A 20,948-nucleotide genomic window follows, 5' to 3' on the forward strand; every position below is an offset into this window, starting at 1 on the left:
AATTTTCTTATGCAATTTAATTTAATTTACTTTCCTCTGACAGTGAAAGAAAAAACGAAAAGGACCCTGTAGCGGCAACAACAAAAATCAGTTTGTATTATCAGATTTTAAGAAGAAGTCATTTTGGAAAAACATACATTTATATTTTATGTCTAAATTATTAATAATCACCCAAATTAGGACAGTTCTTGCTTACCTCTTCAACATCTCCGACTATATAATCACAGATTATATTTATATATATTATTTGCTGAAGCAAGTCTTTGTTCTAAGTGTCACATTTGCTTTGTTCTTTATCTATGAGAGCAGACGAGGCCTCTTCTCTTCAAAACCATACCTGCACACTCACAGTGTATTTGTTTTCTTTGCAATGTCATGATGATTGTCGTGATCTCAAAAAGTTCCAGTCAATCTAAAAGTAGTCAGCTTCTAAAGTAGTCGACATTATTGAGAAGAATGTGAAATATCAGCTGATTGTCAATGATTTATCAAATTAAAACACGATATAACATCTCTATGGAGATTTTGAAAATTCTCACAAAGATATTTGTACATGCAGAAAATGTGTTTACATGCTGTGTACTAACTCAAGCTATGCTATGTGGACACCTTTGCAAAGCAGCGTTGCTCATGCACACAGAAATTAAATGTTAGTGTCTGACACTTTTTATCTGCATCGTGATTTCTTGGCAGCTACTTTGGAGCTAATTTGTAAGAGGTCTGTAGATGGAACAAAGTTTAGGTACAGCCCTGAATTTAGTATGAATAACACAATGTCCTTCAAATTTTATAAATTGACATACAGTCGTTCAGAGCCTTTCTAACATGGCTAATCTCATCTTTCTGTTTCAAAGGCTCTCAGGATGATTGTGTGTACGCTGCAACAGGCTCAAACTTCACTGTGTCACTTAAATATAAGTTAAAGTAATCAGAGAGCCTGAGATGGTTCAAGGACACAAGGATAATCTTTCATCGCAGACAGAAAAAGGTGATCAGAGGGAAAAATGATGATGCTGATTCAACTGGATGAAGACGAGTCAGGACGATACAGACCAGAGATTCACAGCACAGAGGGAATAAATGTGGGGGGAAATTTACCGAGTGTGCATTTGTGTGTATTGGGTAAGTAACAACACATTATACATACATTCATTCTGGTAATACAAATGTACTTTATAGCAAATGTTCTGTCTGTTTCTATGTTAGTCACACATTTAACCCACAGAAAACTGCTGGTTTATTAATGTACCAAAGTTACTGTCTAGTTTTGCCATACAGCATTATCATTATTTTTTTAATGTATTATCAAGATTATCTCTTATAATGTTGACATGATCACATTTTCTTTACTCAGACTGTGTGCAGACACCCACTGTGAGGATGACGTGTACAGTCAATAAGACAAATGTCAGTTTTACTTGTGTTTGTCAGCTGAGGACAATATTTCATGTTTTATTGATATTTCATATAGAGAGTTCTTCAAATAACTGACTCATAATTAAGCTGCTGAAAACTCTGTGGACAAAGGTCTTCACTTCTCCACTGAAACCAAGCATGAGTTGAACTGTGTTGACTGTACGATGCTGCTAAAACAGCAAGATTTGGGTTTGTATGTATTTATTATTTTATTATATAAATTGGAAAATAATCCAGAGTGTAAGAAAAGATTAACTGATGTTTTGCACTGGCTGCTTTGGGCAATTATTCTCTTTTCTTGTTAGGGTCACGATTAGTCGATCATGTTTTCAAAAGATTAATTCTGCAGTTATTAATGTTTTCACTCATTTTTGTTAATTCTTTAATGTTGAGTTTATTGCCTAAAGTTCCCTCCAAATAAAAACTCATACATATTTATATTTTTTCAACAAAAAAAAGCCCTGAGAAATTGTTTGCTGAACCTTGCACTGGAAAAAAAAATTCTCACACACATGTGCACACATACATCCACAGATACATAAAATCTATGGATAACAGAACACTCAAACCCTTCTATTACAGGACTTTTATTTTTTACTGGATTTTTGATGTTATTCTTGAAGTCTAAACTTTCAACTAATCCAGAAATTATATTTTCGTGCACAGAATGAGAACAACTTTACGATCAAATGGTTTATGGATGATAAAAAGCTGGCAGAAAAAGAGATGATGCTGACGAGAGTAGCCAAAGATGTGCTAAATGCTCGCTTCTCTTGCAAATGTCTAACCCCGTCGAGGGTCACTGTACTTGTTGTTATGCTTAAATTACTTATATTTGTAGTACGTGAAACACATTTAAAACTTTTTTTGAATAATTGCAGATAATTCAAATGCATTTTGTGATAAGATCTCTTAAGAAAATCTCTTAAGTTATGGACATAGCATCTAAATCTGCTCTTTAAAGAAAAAATGCAAATGCAAGCAGCACTTATTCATTTAAAATGATCTCATTTAACTTCACTTGAACCTTTTTTTAAATTTACTTTTTTTTTTTAAAGTTCATTAAAAAGTTTGCTTGGGTGTATTTGATCTGTAAATAAGAGTGGAGTCAGAATAACGTATTTTCATTTAATATTTTAATTTGTTTAACTAATTAAACATTACATTAAGAGAAGGGGACTCTTCTGTCTGTCCTTATTTTAACAGATTTGAGGGAGCTTTATTTGCAGTGGACTGATGAAGAACAGGAAAAGCCTCGTTATTATGAGCATCGCTACCAGCAGCAGCCAGCTGTCAACACCAACAAAGAGGCTGAAAACAGCAGCGTCCCACAACCTGGCACCTGGGCACACTGTGATCTGAAGAGACACAACAGAAAATAACATTATCATCACCGTCTGGCCTTAGTGATGAAGTCATGTGATCTGTGCAGGATGCCTATAATATGTTATAATTAACCCTCCTGTTATGTTGGTTTCCAGGAACACCAATTATGCTCCTGGGTTAATTTTAACTTAGGCAAATTGACTCATCCAAAAGTGTCAGAAACACTGGCATTGATTATTTTACAATTTTCTTTTATAATTTTGATTTTATTTTTTCGTTTTCTGTAGTGATGCAGATGACATGTGACATCTCTTCTGTTCTGGGTCAGTCAACATAACAGGGTTAATTTAAAATCCAAAGGACTGAGAAGCACTTAGAACTGGGTAGTTTTGTATCATGGGCAGGGTTCTTCCTGGCTTGGCATGAACATATGAATAATAGGTAAAGTAAAATTACGGAAAAAGCGGTTCTGGTAGCTAAACGTCCAGACTGTCCTGTAATTATAAAAATATAATTTGTGTTAATTATAAGAAAGTGTATTTTTTTGCTTTTCTTTATTAAAAAAACAAACAGAAAAAACAGAAACTTTTCTGTCATTTCTTACTTTATTACTTCCATGTAGCATGAATGGAAAATTTGTGAAACGTATGAAAATTCAGTTAAAAGTCCAAAATTTATGCCCTCCTTCACAATTTCCAAAACTATCCAGCGCAGTGGGGCCAGATTGGAGTCTTTTGTCGGCCGAGGTGTGGAGGTGGTGAGTGACAGGAGAATGGCGGCTAAGCTGTCATCCCTGTTGGACAACATCTCCCACCCAATGCAGCAGACTGTGACAGCACTGAGCAGCTCCTTCAGTGGGAGACTGCGGCACCCACGGTGTGGGACGGAGAGATTTCGCAGGTCTTTCCTCCCCACTGCTGTCAGACTCCACAACAAAGACTTTAACTGAACAAACACACACATCCACACATGTGCAATAACACTAAGTGCAATAATCCTTTCTGGCATCGTTGTATTTTTACTCAGTTGTATATAGCATTCGTATTCTATTATCTTATTGTATATTTTTATTCTATTTTATTCTACTGTATATAGTATATTATTTTATTCTATTCTGTACAGTTGTGTACTGTATTTATTCTTATTGTATTCTAATTTTTGCGTCATAACTTTTGCACTGTCCACTTCCTGCTGTGACAAAACAAATTTCCCACGTGTGGGACTAATAAAGGTTATCTTATCTTATCTTATCTTATCTTATCTTATTATAGCCGCGGGCCTTACGTTTGACATCCCTGGTTTAGAGAATTTAATGAACATATCTATCAGATTTGACAACAAGGCTGCCAGACTCAGGCCAAGTTAGAGTCTTTAAACCCTTTATTCACAGTTTCTCAAACACTGGTAGGAGACACCCAAGTCACGTGACCACTACTAATTGAGGCTTTGGCGTATTTTGCGCCAGTTTGGACACTTGACTGCTGTTGCCTGGACTGAAACAAACCTGATGACACGTCAAACTCCCAAAACCTTTAAAGTCCTCAGCAGCAGCAACAAGCAGATTGTAGGCTGTGAAGTCAGTGAAACCCACAGTACCCACAGTACAGTGATGGACGATGCGCTTTTAATCCACAACTTTCAATATTGGCAGAAAAAAGAGGAACAAGGCTGGTGAGAACTTTGAAAAAAAAAAATCATACAAAAAGCGGCAAAAATCTCATTTTTGATTAAAACCTTTAGACAATCGAGACCTTGTTACTCTACTTCCCCTTATTCATCTTATTTTTTATAAGCAGAATTAGCTACAATCATCTATTCACAAGTCCAATCGTGTGACTTTTATTCACTTACTTCCGTTTTTATTCTTTATAAACAGCATGTTTTGTGTTTTTGTCTTTAGACGGCATGTATGACATAATCTGCTGCCAGGTTAATAAATTGCTATCACTGCAAAACGAGGAATCCGCGGTGGAATATGTAATCAATAATCAATAGTTGCCAGGATCACACCGCTTCTTTCACAAGGATTATTTTGAAAACACGCCACCACGATGATCCCAAACAGATCCTGGAAATGACCGGTTCTGGGGGCGGATCGGGTCCGCATCGCTTCAGGTTTCATGATCACAGTTCCCAGGATCACACCGCCTCCTCCCTGATTCAGAAGACACCATCTGATTGGTATGTAGATTCACGTTTATCATCATCATCTTTTTACTTTATGATTCTTTTATGGATCACATGGACTTTATTAATCATCATCTGCTGTCTGATAGCCTCACTGCAACTTAAGCCTCGTCCACATCCACACTGCTTTGGGTGGGTCTAAACTTTGTGATCACAGAATCATTGTTTTTAATACGCGCGTGTAAGAAATCGATGCAAATCTATCAACGTTATGTGTGCTGTGAACCCCGAAGACGAACGCGGTCAGTATCCATGATTGTTTCGATAAAGAGGAGCTAAAGAGAGAGTGGGTGAGCTGGGCTGACTTATAACAGCGGAAAGAGAGAGAGAGCGAGAGATTCCTCTACTTTAAATAATAAATAAATAATATTAAATACAAGAGACATTTTCAGCTCTAACCACAGTCTGGTCTATTGTTCTTTGTTTTTTTACTTTCACTTTCTGTTTGCTGTGTTCGGTGACGTCATCCTCACTCTCTATAGCCAGAAATTGAAGCAATATTCCTGTTGGAATATATTTTATTGATAACCAAAAGGGAAACTTAAGAATATGCTAGACAGTCTGGATTGCATCAGGTGGCTGGACATCTGCCAGCTTTCTGCTTTGTTTGCAGCTGTTTTTGTTTCTGTTTCATGTTTTTTGTTCATTTTTTTGTTCTGTTGTATTTTTTCACGTCATTAGAAGGCCTATTATGTGGGATGGATATTCATGTATCCCTGATTTGGACTGAGTAACTGTTTGGACCTGAATGTGATGAGAAGAGTGAAGAAGATGTCTTCTTCTTCCATTATCACCGCTGTGTTTCTGCTCTGCTGCTTAGCCAACGGCTCCACAGGTACAAACACAATTTAATGAATCTCATTATTAATTCCTCAGGCTTTATTAAAGAAAAAGTTCATTTTAACTTTTCAAATCGTTCTTTAAGATGCCACTTGTGATTGGCCAGATGTTCTATGTGATTTAGTGATCGTGCAGTTTTATTTCTATATTTCTTTTTTTCTTTTTGAGGCTCTCGGTGGAAATGCATTTTACCATCAGAAAAACCTAGAATTTAGCAATAATTACTGAACTAAAACATCCAAAAAGTTTTTACTGGTCCTTTACTGGGGGTAAAACTCCACGAAAATGTTGTATTTTACAGTCAATTTAAAGGCTGATTTTGATATTTTTTGGTAGTGGCGCTGAAATGGGAGCGGCAAATGAACTCAAGGAGTCGGAATGATACATGAAAATGAAGATTTCCTTATTCTCCATGAAAATATTAACATTGTGCCTCATAACAAGATGACAGATGTAACTGCTAATGTCCTTTGATTTCCTTCACACAAAATGAAATTGTTAAAGTTGTTCAGCAACTGAAAAATTCCAGAAGGTTGATTCTGTTCATCTGGACGTAGCGTTTTCAGTGGGAGAAACGTTTCATCACTCATCCAAGTTACTTCTTCAGTCTCAGATTTGTTACGACCGAGAGGACCAGGCTGTGTGTGTGGACTCAAGTGCAGACACAAAGGAAGGCAAACTGATGTGAATACAGTGCTTTATTTACAGTGACTACTTTAATTACAATGCAGGGAAAATATGTAGGCTATGAACTGTGAACTAAGAAACCTATGAACTGTTAACTGTGAAGTCTAAGACTATGAAACATTAAACTCCAGCTGTGTGCTATGACTAGATACAAGAGTCCATGAACAGATCCTGGGAAGGGGGGGGGGGGGGGGGGGAAGGAGCAGTAGGTGCACAGAGTCACTATAATTCAATTCAATTTCTTTATTGTCCCACAAGCAGGATAAAAAATAAACAGAACAATAATATAAAATAATAATGACAATAATAGTGATAGAAAGTCCAAGGACAGTTATTTGCCATTGAGGAGACAAGACGCAGTAGGGATAAAAGAGACCTGGAGTCTTTTAGTCTTCCTCACAGGTACTTTAAAACGGCGGCCGGAAGGCAACAACTCAAACTCACTGTGAAGTGGATGGTTCAAACAATTAATAATAGAATGAGCCTTTCTAAGCACATTTCTATTGTAAATGGCCAAAAGTCCATCTTGCCAGCGCCCTGAAATTTTGCTAGCAGTTTTTACCAGAAGTCCGAACCGATTCTTATTCTTCACCGTCAGGTTACCAAACCAGGCAGCGATACAAAAGGACATCACAGATTTGATAAAACTTCTATAAAACAAAGACAACATCTGAGATGAGACATTAAAAGATCTCATTTTCCTTAAAAAGAACAGTCTTTGTTGAACTTTTTTAGTAGTGGCATCAGCATGAGATTCAAAACACAGTTTATGGTCAAGTACCACACCTAGATATTTATAACTCTCAACGATCCCAATATCGGCAGTTTTAATGATAGTGGGTGATGAGCTATAAGAGGACTTCCTAAAATCAATAATCATGTCTTTAGTTTTTGACACATTAAGTGAAAGGAAGGACTCATCACACCAATTCGCAAAATCATCTACAACCTGTCCATGGCCTGACTCGTCCACCACTAGAAGACTGACGATCACTGTGTCGTCACCAAACTTCAGGATGTGTCTGTTTGTGAAATTGCTGCGACACTCATTTGTGTACAGAATGAACAGAAGGGGAGAGAGGCAGCAACCCTGGGGTGATCCAGTAGAGGAGGAGATCACATCAGAAAATACATGATTCACCCTCACACATTGTGACCTATTAGTCAGAAAGTCTGTCACCCAGCCGACCAGACTAGTGTCAAGCTTGAAATGATTGTAAAGCCTGTCAGCAAGTAAGAAGGGTTGAATTGTATTAAATGCAGATGAAAAGTCAGCAAATAATAATCTTGCAAGGGTGTGAGGGGCCTCAAGATGCTCATACAAGAGAAGCAGGAGTGTGACAGCAGCATCCTCCACACCTCTCCCTGAACTGGAAGGGGTCAAGATGGTGTTCAACATGCATTAAAATCTCCTTCTTAATTATCTTCTCAAATGTCTTCATCACTAAAGAAGTCAGAGCCACGGGCCTAAAATCATTCAGTGCCTTAGGAGAACTGCCCTTAGCAACAGGAACAATGACAGCATGTTTCCAAATCTTAGGTACTGTCTGTAGCTCTAAAGAAAGTGAGAAGATATAGTGAAAAATCCCACTCAGCTGATCAGCACAAGTTCTCAGTACCTGTCCACAGATGTTGTCAGGTCCAGGACTCTTGCTTTTAGTGTGTCTAAAGAGATTAGCCCCCTCTCATCAATACAAATTGATGGGGGAGTGATGGTCTTTTCCTTCAGTGTGCTGGTCTGCCTAGAACAGTCAAAGTTCTCAGAACGAAGGTAAAAACTGTTAAGACTGTCTGCCAGATGTTTGTCAGAGGTAAACCCCTCTAAGGTAATATTACTTTTACCTTTCGTCTGTAGCCCTGCCATTGTTTTCATACCAAGCCAAGCTCTTTGGAGGTTGTTACTGCTGAGTTCTGCCTCAGTCTTATTTCTATACCTCATCTTGGCGATCTTTATTACAGCCCTCACGTCCTTCCTCAATATTCTCATAGTGGGAACGTCTCCCTCGTTAAAAGCAATTTTCCTTTTAAGAATCAGATCCTTAATATCTTTAGAGAGCCACGGTTTGTTATTAGGGAAAGTCTTAAATTCTCTGACTGGAACCACAGAGTCTTTGCAAAAAGAGATGTAGCTACACACCACATCGCTGAGTGCATCCAAATCAGAAGTGCTCTCTTGAAACACAGACCAGTCAGTGCAATCAAAATGGACAATGGAGATTGGACATTGGCCAGAATCATAGAAGGCAGAGGAACACGATTCTTCCTCCAAGTTTTCTTACACGCTGACGCACGCCGCCTTTCTTTCCGCGTTTTCTCAAGCAGCGGGGCTTTCCAAAATTAGTCTTTGACCGGGCAAATAAATCCTCACCAAGAATCACATCTGTCCGAGCATTAGAAGAGTCGTACATAGACAAACAGGACCACTGTAATCCAAGTAGTTCCTCACGTGTATAAGTGATTGTCAGTGAGAGCGAATGACTCCAGGTGAATATCGGCAACAACAATAAAACTAAGGTGTAGAAGATCTCCATCTCGGCAAAAAAAACTTCATAAAAAGTTAAAACCACGGTTAAGAACAGAGTTAAAACAAAGTTAAAAAGAAAAAGAAAACGCCAGTAAACACCTGCTGCAGGTCGCCACAAGAGCAGCGCCCCCTCACCACAGTGAGTCCTCTCCAGAGTGTGAGGCGTGTGAGGCTGAACCCTCTGCCACTTCTGATGGTGTGAACGTGGAAATAGAAGAGATAGACAATCAGTGGAATTCCAGTGAATCACGGCTGGTTGATTAAACTATCATTGTAATGGCTTACGCGTTGCAGGCTAAGGGGGACTAGGGAGGAGAGTGTCCAAAGGGTCCGGGTGAGTAGTGGTCCAGAGAGAGTCCAACAGTCCTGGCAGGCAAGAGAGGTGCCACGATGAAGGGAGTGAAACTAGATAGCTGAAAACCTGCATCCAGGCAGAGATGCGTATTGTTCCAACTTGTGAAGCCAGATGACCAGGCGGATAACTATGACAGAAAGAAAAGACTGTGAGTAGAAATAAAAAAGTTACGGTATCTCACAAGAGCTTGCGGCCTAGCACTAACGCGAGTTAGCTGAAGGTCTGGCAGAGGTCTGTTGGGAGTGCTGGTTTTAAATGCCGGTGACTTGATTGCAGTCAGGTGTGAAGGCTGATTGGAGTTTCCACCTGAAGGCGGAGCCCAGCAGAGTGGAAAAACTCCGCACTTACCCGGACCATGACATGGTTACTGCAGGTTTCACCAACCTTATAAGCAGTAAAGTTGCACAATAACTGAAACTAGCACCACTGAATGAACAATGGGCTGTGAGGTCAGTTCCTTGATCATTAATCAAAGTCAAAGTCAAGTCAAAGTCAGCTTTACTGTCAAAGACCATATATTTACAGTCATATTTTGAAATGACTGTAAATATATGCCCCCATGGCCCTCAGTGTACACTAAAACATCTTTTATACACCACAATTCAAAACTACACAATTATATAAACAGCGGTGTCCAACACAATCCTAGTGATTGTGGGCAAGTTCATGTGCAAGTGGGGGTGGGGCAGTCAGGGAACAGGTGATGGGGGAGGTTCAGAGTTTTGTATGTCTGGGGAATGGGGGGGTTCAGAGGGGAGAGGTGAATGCAGGTCTGGAGTTCATGTGTGTGAGAGCAGGGAGATAATTCAGCATCCTGACAGCCTGACAGGCGAAGCTCTCTCTCTCAGTCTGCTCGTTCTAGCCTGGAGGCTCTTCAGTCTCTTTCCTGATGGCAGAAAACTGAAGAAGCTGTTGGACGGTTGAGTGGAGTCACCTGTAATGCAGAGGGCTTTCCTGATGAGGCAGGTGCAGTAGATGTTCTGGAGGGAGGGAAGAGAAGAGAAGTACCAATGATCCTCTCCGCTTGCTTCGGCAAGAGCCATACCACACAGTGATGCAGCTGGTGACGATACTCTCAACTGTGCCTCTGTAGAAGGTGCTCATAATGGGGGTTGAGGCTCTTGCTCTCCTCAGTTTGCAGAGGAAGTAGACTCGCTGTTGGGCTTTGCTGACCTGTGACGCAGTGTTTTTTGACCAGGAGAGATCTTCTGAGATGTGCACACCCAGGAACTTGGTGCTGCTTACACTCTCCACAGCAGCACCATTGATGGTTAGTGGGGTGTGCAGGGAGTGAGTTCTCCTGAAGTCTATGATGATCTCCTTAGTCTTCTCCACATTCAAGGAGAGGTTGTTGTTGCTGCACCACTTGGCCAGATGGATAACTTCACTCCTGTAGTAGGTGTCATCACTGTTGCTGATGTGACCTGCCACAGTTGTGTCATCTGCAAACTTGATGAAAAGTATATGAAACGTACCTACTCCAGATGCCTCCACACTTACCTCTCTTCTGTTTCCTCTCGAACCGCCTGAGACTTTTCCACTATGGGCGAGATCTAGTAGCAGGGGTTGCTGATGGTAGATGCCTCTGAAGCAGTCTGCAGTTCCTCAGTGTAATTCGTAGCTCTTCCATGATTGAAAAGTTCGTGGATTTGCTTCTCTTGATTATGAAAAAAAAGCATGCAACTGTATGAACATTGTGTAAAACAAGAAAAAGAGCAAAAAAAACACGGGGATACTGTTTTGTCAGGAGAGAGAGCAGTCGCTGTGTGCGTCCACGCTGCCATCTTGATACGAATTAATATGCAAATTCTCATGACCACTTGTCAACAACCACTGATCAATGGCCATGAGTACCATTCACAGAGAGTTGGGAATGAAATACATTTCAACTCCTGTTGTTTTATTCTGAAGCTGATCCAAGTGGCGTCTGGATTCCTGTGGTGGTGTGTATACCACCGCAGCATTGCCTGTGGGCCGTAGTTCAGCAACTGAAAAATGTTTTTTGCATATTTGTCTTGTCTTGACACCAGGTTTTCATTCACCTTTTTAAAGATAAAACATGTAATAATTAAAAATAATAATTTCCTTCAGATTTGATGAACTGACACGTGGCTGTTGAGAGCTTTTCTAGCATGACTGTTCTTAATTTGTCATGAAATTCCTCTTTATTTCTTTGTCTTTCAGGCTCTCAGGATGATTGTGTGTACGCTGCAACAGGATCAAGCTTAACTGTGCCACTTAGCTATGAGTTGAAGGAATCAGAGAGCCTTAGATGGTTCAAGGACACAAGAATAATCTTTAATCGCAGACAGAAACAGGTGATCATGGGGAAAAATTATGCTGTTGATTCAACTGGATCACTAAAGCTGACACAACTCACCAAAGACAAGTCAGGACGATACAGACCAGTGGTTACCAGTGAAGATGGAATAAATGTGGGAGATTTACAGAGTGTGCGTTTGTGTGTATTAGGTAAGTAACAACATATTATACATACATTTTTCTGGTTATGTAAATATGCAAATATATTTCATAACAAGTGTGTTGATGGATCAGAAGCTGTTTAATTTTTACATTTTTGTCAACAGAAAATGTTTGATATTAATATAAAGTCACTGTTCAGTTTGGTTTTGCAAGTTTTATTTATTTATTTTTATTAATACATCATTAGCAGAAGTTCATATAATGTTATTTATTACATTTTATTACCTCAGACCGTGTGCAGAAGCCCAGCGTGACGATGACGTGTACAGACTCTGACTCAGTCAGCTTTACTTGCAATGCTGGTCAGGTGAGGACAATATTTAATATTTTATTGATATCTCATGTTCCTCAAATAGCTACTTATAATTAAGCTGTTGAAGAATCTGTAGACAAAGGCCTCATTTCTCCTCTGCTGAAACCTGCTGAACAAGGGTGGATCTAGAGAAATTTTCTTAAGGTGGCATGGAAATCAAATGGGATGGCAAAATCAAAGTATTAAAAAACAAAACAAACAAAAAAAACGTGTTTGCAGGTGTTACATGTGGTTAAAATGATTCAAATGCAGTAAGTATACACATCTCGTATAAATATAGTCTATAACAGGGGTTCTTAACCTTTTTTACCTCGGGGCCCAACTTATCCACTACAAAGTGGCCCGAGGCCCATTCAGATAATAACACTGTATTGAAAACAATTGATGTTGCTTTTAGTTTGATTTATATGTAATAACTAAATCAAATCAACTTCATTTTAACAGTTAAAATCTTGTCAAATAAACATGATGATGACATGATGCAATGTAATAATCACAAAGACATTCATTCATTATGTGTATGCGAACCTGCAATAAAAACAAAATGCCAAACAGGTTAACGATTCATGCACCAAATCAAACTGCAAATAGAAATTGAAAGGCTCAAGTCAGGGTTAATAACACACAAACATAATAATTAATAATTGAGTTTTACTACAGCTAAAGAGATAAGAAAAGAGGGGGAAATAGAAATTGGATAAATAATGTAGTGATAAAATAAATACATTCAAAATAATTTTCTAATGAAATAAATAAATAAACCGTTATAAAATTTAAGTAAAGTGCAAATGAAAATATAGTCTCGTGTACTGAGAGACTGTGCAGTGGAACTCACTGATGTCTTCACAGACATCTTCAACATATCACTCATCCAGGCTGTCGTCCCCACATGTTTTAAAGCCACCACAATCATTCCGGTTCCAAAAAAGTCATCTCCCTCCTGCTTTAATGACTATCGTCATGTTGCACTTACTCCCATCCTGATGAAGTGCTTCGAACGACTAGTCATGCAACATATCAAGTCTGTCCTGCCCCCCTCCCTGGATCCCTTCCAGTTTGCGTATCGGCCCAACCGCTCAACCGATGATGCCATCTCCACTCCACTCCACTCAGCACTCACACACCTGGACAAAAAAGACTCATATGTTCGAATGCTGTTCATAGATTTCAGTTCAGCATTCAACACTATAATCCCCCAACAGCTCACTCAAAAACTGGTCCAGCTGGGGCTCAACACCTCACTGTGCAACTGGCTGTTGGATTTCCTCACCGGAAGACCTCAAGCAGTACGGGTCGGCAGTAATACATCCAGCACCATCATTTTAAACACGGGGGCCCCGCAGGGATGTGTGCTGAGCCCCCTCCTCTTCACTCTGCTGACCCATGACTGCACTCCATCATATAGCTCCAACCTCTTCATCAAGTTTGCGGACGACACAACGGTGGTGGGTCTCATTAGCAACAGGGATGAGACCGGCTACAGAAGTGAGGTGAGACGCCTGGCCACGTGGTGTGCTGACAACAATCTCTCTCTGAATGTGGAGAAGACGAAGGAGATTGTCGTGGACTTCAGGAGAATGCACACCCAACATGCTCCTCTGACCATTGACTGTGGAGAGAGTGAGCAGCACCAAGTTCTTGGGTGTGCACATCACACAGGATCTCTCCTGGACGTACAACACCACAGCACTGGCCAAGAAATCACAGCAGCGTCTCTTCTTTCTCCGCAAACTAAGAAGAGCAGGAGCACCAGCCCCCATCATGTACACTTTCTACAGAGGCACCATCGAGAGCATCCTGTCGAGCTGCATCACTGTGTGGTTTGGAGCCTGCAATGCGTCCTGTAATAGAACCCTCCAACGCATAGTGAGGGCTGCAGAGAGGATCATTGGTGTCTCTCTCCCCTCCCTCCAGGACATTTACAGCACCCGTCTCACTAAAAAAGCCCTTTGCATAGCGGCTGATCCCACGCACCCAATGCAAAGCTTCTTCAAGCTGCTGCCGTCAGGGAGGAGACTGCGGAGTCTCCAGGCCAGGACCAGCAGACTGAAGGACAGCTTCATCCATCAGGCTGTCAGGAAGCTTAACTCCCTCCCGATTCTGCCCCCTCTCCCCTCTTCTCCTCCATGGTCTCACTGAACTCTGTCACACACACACACACACACACACACACACACACACACACACACACTCTCTCTGACTCACTCACTGGCCTGCACCAGTTACCAGTCACTTTGTGGAGCATTGGACTGCCATTACCTCATAAGACTTTGTTGTTACACTATCTCTTACCGTATATTACTAAATCTCCATTTGCACTATTTGCTTATTTGCACTACTCTGCCTGGTTTACACTCAATGTCATTTACCCTTACTTGAATATTGTATATTGTATATTGCATAGCTTTCTTGTTATACGTAAAATTGTATTGTATTTATTTAAATTTTTACTTTTTAATTATTTTATTTGCATTTTTTAATCACTCTCTTATATTTAAATGTTCATTTGCTATTTCATCTAGGGTTTGAGAGTAACGAAATTTCTATTCTCTGTATGTCCTGTACATGTGGCAGAATTGACAAATAAAGTTGACTTGACTTGACTTGATAATCTGTGAGTGAATTTGAAAGTTGCTTCAGCAGTAAACCTTTTTTCATTGGCAGAACCAGAAGTTACTCTTTATATTTGAGACAAATGAGCAACAACAAACAAGCTGCAACTCCCCTTTTATGCTCACCTCTTAATGAGACACTTGAGCCTGCCTCTGAGACACGGTCAGATGCAGTCTGGGTGGAATAGGGGAAAGGCTCCCTCTCAGAGTAGCTTCCAGTGTTGCTCTGAGTCTGTTTCAGGCTTTGGTCTTGGTTGTGGCCACAATAGAAAATCCCGATTCACACAGATATGTAGTTGTGAATGGGAGAAGGAGTTTCACAGCTCTCAGTGCCAGACACAGGTACTCCTTTGAGACAGCAATCCAGAAGGAGCCCCGGCCCAGTTTGCCCCACTGCAACTTTAAAGTGGTGTCGGTGGAAAGTTCCCGAATCTGGGATTCCAGATGTGAGGGCAAAGCAACATCATTTTAAATGGGATCCACTGGAAATGGGTCCAAAATCCACATGTCCTTCTCTGGGATCCTCAGGGAAACATTCATCAAATTTCTCTGTCAGTGGTGAAAGGTGCTGACAGACAGAGTCACTGATCTTCACCTGAGGGGATTTTTCCAAGATGTGAGACAAAAGTGGAAACATGTCCATCCTCTTTTCCTGGGCCCTCTTAGTCCACAAAGCAAGTTTACTCTTGAAAGCTTCAACTTTGTCTGTAACAAACGACATGCTGCTGTTTCTCCCTTGAAGTGAGATGTTCAGCTGGTTCAGCAGTGAAAAAATGTCACAGAGGTAGGAAAGCTTTGAATTGGCATAATAATGTGCAAGAGGAGATGTTCTCTGCGTAGGAAAAGACCTCATTCCTTAGTTCAAACAAATGCTTGAGGACCAGTCCTCTTGAAAGCCATCTCACCTCACTGCGGTAGAGCAGCTGGACATGATCTGCTTCCATGTCCTCACAAAGCTTGGCAAAACATCTGGAGTTCACAGCATTATTTTTAGTGAAATTGAGAGTTTTCACACTTACATCCATCACCTCGTGGAACTCTGGTGACATCTCTGTTGCTGCTGCTGCAGGGCTTTCACAGTGGAGAAAACAGTGGGTCCGTTTAGCTTCTGGTGCACGGTCAAGAATCTGCCTAATGAAGCTGTGGTGCCTGCAAGTCCTTGAAGCTGCACCATTACTGTACACCCCAACACAGTTCTGCCAGTCCAGGTCGTTCTCAGTGAAACATTCCTGAGCCGTGGCTCGAGTTGGTAGCAGCATGCAAACTGCTGTCCCAGTGATAACAAACACCAGCAGCAATGCACCATTCGTGACATCAGCGGGCTCCTCTAGTTGCAAAGAGAAAAATGGACTACTTTTTATTCTTTCCAGAAGCTGATGCTGTATGTCTAAGGCCATGTCCGCTAAATGGTGGCTCACATTGTTGTTAGAGTGGGATGGTCAGTAGCTTCTTTGCAGCAGCCTCTCCGATCATCTCATGGCACATATGTACAGCGGCAGGCAAAATCAACTCCTCCGCTTTAGTGAAAGACTTTTTACTCTGTGCCACAAGTCTGGACACGAGGTAGCTAGCTTATAAAGCACATTTAGATTCACCAGTCAGTGACTGATCTCTGTTTAATGTTTTAGCTGAGTTTGTGCTTCTGAGAGGAACCACTCTCTTTTACTCGCCTTGATAATTGGAGCATTTGAAATGGACTCAAAGTCCTCTAAACATCTGTTTATAGAGACTTCCTTATCCTGGTAGAGATTTAACTCTGGTGCTGATGAAAGCACTTAGATGTGGTTATGAATTTTGGTTGTCAAACTGCCATTTCTTTCTTTTTGTAATGAGGGGAAGAAGTGACAATATTTACACAGATTATAAAAAGCATGAAAAAGAAAGGAAAAGCAGAGTGTGAGGGAAAGAGATGGAAAAGACTGTTGTCCATATTTTCTTCCACAGAAAGACAACACTGTGAGATTTGAATGGACTAGTGCGGAGACACAGCTGGAGGAAACAGGGGAGATCCTAATAAAAAGAGCTGTAGATGTGGTAAACACCCCTGTGGTTTGCCGTGTTTCTAACCCCATCAGCTTTGCCATCAGTGACCCTGTTATACAAAACTGCTTCACGCCCAGTAAGTATCATGTGCTATCACCTGTCCATTTTTATTTCACTCATCTCCAAATGAAATACATTTCAACTCCTGTTGTTTTATTCTGAAGCTGATCCAAGTGGCGTCTGGATTCCTGTGGTGGTGTGTATACCACCGCAGCATTGCCTGTGGGCCGTAGTTCAGCAACTGAAAAATGTTTTTTGCATATTTGTCTTGTCTTGACACCAGGTTTTCATTCACCTTTTTAAAGATAAAACATGTAATAATTAAAAATAATAATTTCCTTCAGATTTGATGAACTGACACGTGGCTGTTGAGAGCTTTTCTAGCATGACTGTTCTTAATTTGTCATGAAATTCCTCTTTATTTCTTTGTCTTTCAGGCTCTCAGGATGATTGTGTGTACGCTGCAACAGGATCAAGCTTAACTGTGCCACTTAGATATGAGTTGAAGGAATCAGATAACCTGAAATGGCTCAAGGACACAAGTGTAATCTTTTATCGCAGACAGAAACTGGTGATCATGGGGAAAAATGATGCTGTTGATTCAACTGGATCACTAAAGCTGACACAACTCACCAAAGACAAGTCAGGACGATACAGACCAGTGGTTACCAGTGAAGATGGAATAAATGTGGGAGCTTTACCAAGTGTGCGTTTGTGTGTATTAGGTAAGTAACAACATATTATACATACATTTTTCTGGTTATGTAAATATGCAAATATATTTCATAACAAGTGTGTTGATGGATCAGAAGCTGTTTAATTTTTACATTTTTGTCAACAGAAAATGTTTGATATTAATATAAAGTCACTGTTCAGTTTGGTTTGCAAGTTTTATTTATTTATTTTTATTAATACATCATTAGCAGAAGTTCATATAATGTTATTTATTACATTTTATTACCTCAGACCGTGTGCAGAAGCCCAGCGTGACGATGACGTGTACAGACTCTGACTCAGTCAGCTTTACTTGCAATGCTGGTCAGGTGAGGACAACTATGAGTCTGTTTCATTTACATTTCAGGTTTCAGGTCAGAATATTTTTCAAAGAGTTGAACCAATAATTGTGAGTTTGGAGACAAAGTTTTCGTTATTTCAGCCTCGCTGAGCTGCTGTGAGCAGCTGTTCTGTTTTATATGAGGAGGTTATAAAATTGTTTAGACATCTTGATCCTCCAGAAGATTCAACTCCACTTACTGATAAAGACACTGAAATGTGCTTAAAATGTCTATGAAACCACTAGCTCTATCGTCAGCAATACTTTTACTCATGTTTCTTTATTTTTTGTTGTATTTTCTGAGTTCAGACACACAGAGTCAGTATGTAAATCATCAGATCCTAAGAACATTCACACAGAAACTGCTGAATCCACAAGGTTTGGATTGGCGTTTCTTCATACTACACATATGTTACTTAAACCTAATCTCTGTTTAATGTTTTAGCTGAGTTTGTGCTTCTGAGAGGAACCACTCTCTTTTACTCGCCTTGATAATTGGAGCATTTGAAATGCACTCAAAGTCCTCTAAACATCTGTTTATAGAGACTTCCTTATCCTGGTAGAGATTTAACTCTGGTGCTGATGAAAGCACTTAGATGTGGTTATGAATTTTGGTTGTCAAACTGCCATTTCTTTCTTTTTGTAATGAGGGGAAGAAGTGACAATATTTACACAGATTATAAAAAGCATGAAAAAGAAAGGAAAAGCAGAGTGTGAGGGAAAGAGATGGAAAAGACTGTTGTCCATATTTTCTTCCACAGAAAGACAACACTGTGAGATTTGAATGGACTAGTGCGGAGACACAGCTGGAAGAAACAGGGGAGATCCTAATAAAAAGAGCTGTAGATGTGGTAAACACCCCTGTGGTTTGCTGTGTTTCTAACCCCATCAGCTTAGCCATCAGTGACCCTGTTATACAAAACTGCTTCACGCCCAGTAAGTATCATGTGCTATCACCTGTCCATTTTTATTTCACTCATCTCCAAATGAAATACATTTCAACTCCTGTTGTTTTATTCTGAAGCTGATCCAAGTGGCGTCTGGATTCCTGTGGGTATATTTCATATCTTATATGAAATGAGGAGCAATTAAACTTCACACAATGAACTAATTTTTTTTCTATTTCTAGTCCCACTTAAAATGCCAAATACAATTTGCTGTCATTCTTCACCATCAGATATTTGTATTTTTTTTGTGGTAATCCTTGTTGTTGTCATTTGTTGTTTCCAGACCATACAGAAAAAGCTGATTCTTTTTACCTAGAAATGCAGCCAAGGCGCAAGGTTTTAATAAAAATGTCAAACTATTTACAGAACAATCAGGTGTTCTGCATCAAATAAGATGCCACACAAATTATTTGTGCCTCTCCAAAAAATAATTTCTTTCCACTATAAGCTAAAGGAGAATATCACAATCCTGATGCCTGCAGGCCTCACAGCAGGGGTGTATCACTCCTGCTGTTATCCACCTGGAGACAGCGTTTACACTGTAATCTGCCTTTGGTGGCTTTTTGGCTGTGACATTCAGCCTTATTGTTCTGACACACAAAACAAAATTTTTTGTGACTGGGTGGTCTGGGTTTGATTTCTTTTTTTTTTTTTAAATCTGAGTGACACCTACCCTATGTGTTCAGGTTTTAGAGTTTGTTGATTGGAAAGCAGATGAAGTTCGATTCTGGCTCATCCCTGTTTAGCTGACAGCACCACGCCAAAGCCAGCGTCTTAGTAATGGCAGATTTTGCCAGAAATGTTGAAAGTTGATTGTGATGTGAAGACACAGGATGTGTTTTGTCCTGTTTTCCTCCTTTCACACCAGGGTCGGGGCAGATGACCACTTCTCGCTGAGCTGGAGGTTTTTTCCTGTTAAGAGCTTTTCCTTCTCACTGTCACTAAAGCTCTTACTCATAGGGGGTCATATGATTGTTGGGGTTTTCTCTGTTTCTTTGGATTAGTGTAGGGTCTTTAAAATATAAAGTGTCTCGCAGCAACTATTGTTGTGATTTGGCGCCGTATTGACACAACTGAACTGAGCTCATTCTCCCTGTTGTCTATGCTTATTTTAACAGAGGAGGAGGAGCTTCGTTTGCAGATCCCTCAGTAACAGCAGCAACATCAGCAGCAGCTGTAGTGAGCTGGCCTGCAACACTCAAATAACTGATCTCCACCATCATGACCAGCAGCATCCCAGAACCTCTGAGTGAGACAACAGAAAAAATACAATCATTATCCAGCCTCAGTGATGAGATGAAACAGTGTGTTTAGTGTGTTTACACTGACTGTATAAACTGGGTTAAATGTGCACACAATAATGGAGCAGGTTAAAGGAAATGAATCCATACAGGCAATCTAATCTAAATCTAAACAAGTGCTAATCAGTATTTGATCAACATTAATGGACTAATGACTCATGTGTTACAGTGTTTTTAAAAGATACATTATTAAAACTACATTATTCTTGGAATACTGTCGTCTACCTTATTTTCCGCACTATAAGGCACACTTAAAATCCTTTAGTTTTCTCAAAAATCGACAGCATACCTTATAATCCGGTGCACCTTATGAATGAATTCTGGTTGTGCTTACTGACCTTGAACTGATTTTATGTGGTACATGGCGCTCAAAAATCTGTCAAAAAAAGTTTTAGTACGAAGCTATGAAGCTGCACTGCTTGATGGATTGTCGGAGCATTTCGGCTACCATAGCCGGGAGCCTCGCAGAGTAGTCTGGGTCCAAAACTCCGCTTCAGGTCCCAAAGTCAAACGAACACTGCGGCATCACTGAGAGTTAAAAACTGTCTAAATTCTTTCATCTTTAATAAAATGATCAGCGTTGCTGCTCTACCAGTTGTAACAATTAAGTTTGACATCCAGGCATCCATGAAAACAGAATTTATTAAATTTAACAGAGTTAGAAGTTAGCAGGAAGTTAACTCGCTGGTTTCCACCTAAACATGATATACCATGTTCTGAAAAAATGAAAACGTACAGCTCTGCTATCACTTCCAACATAAATGAATTCAGAAAACTACATGTCAAACAGTTTAATATCTATTATTGTGCTAAACGTCACATGTTACAACGAAAACATGCAAACCTTCGTTATTAACTG

The 20,948-nt window shown here is 40.0% G+C and overlaps 1 protein-coding gene across 1 annotated transcript in view; it reads left to right on the forward strand.

Moving 5' to 3' along the window:
• The window catches only part of LOC146681826 (uncharacterized), a 113,487-nt gene that overhangs the window by 34,784 nt on the left and 57,755 nt on the right, over positions 1-20,948 (forward strand). Inside the window, exons 17-25 of the mRNA XM_085448797.1 lie at positions 2,623-2,769; positions 3,030-3,065; positions 5,648-5,764; positions 11,520-11,807; positions 12,050-12,126; positions 16,689-16,863; positions 17,225-17,512; positions 17,754-17,830; positions 18,603-18,777. Of these exons, the coding sequence (XP_085304923.1) occupies positions 2,623-2,769; positions 3,030-3,065; positions 5,648-5,764; positions 11,520-11,807; positions 12,050-12,126; positions 16,689-16,863; positions 17,225-17,512; positions 17,754-17,830; positions 18,603-18,777 (1,380 nt within the window). The remainder of the gene's footprint in view (positions 1-2,622; positions 2,770-3,029; positions 3,066-5,647; positions 5,765-11,519; positions 11,808-12,049; positions 12,127-16,688; positions 16,864-17,224; positions 17,513-17,753; positions 17,831-18,602; positions 18,778-20,948) is intronic.

The sequence above is a fragment of the Copadichromis virginalis genome, linkage group LG23 (genome assembly GCF_057382275.1).
Source record: "Copadichromis virginalis isolate Kocher_CV1m ecotype Utaka linkage group LG23, C_Virginalis_male_GT1.1, whole genome shotgun sequence".
Taxonomy (NCBI): Eukaryota; Metazoa; Chordata; class Actinopteri; order Cichliformes; family Cichlidae; genus Copadichromis; species Copadichromis virginalis.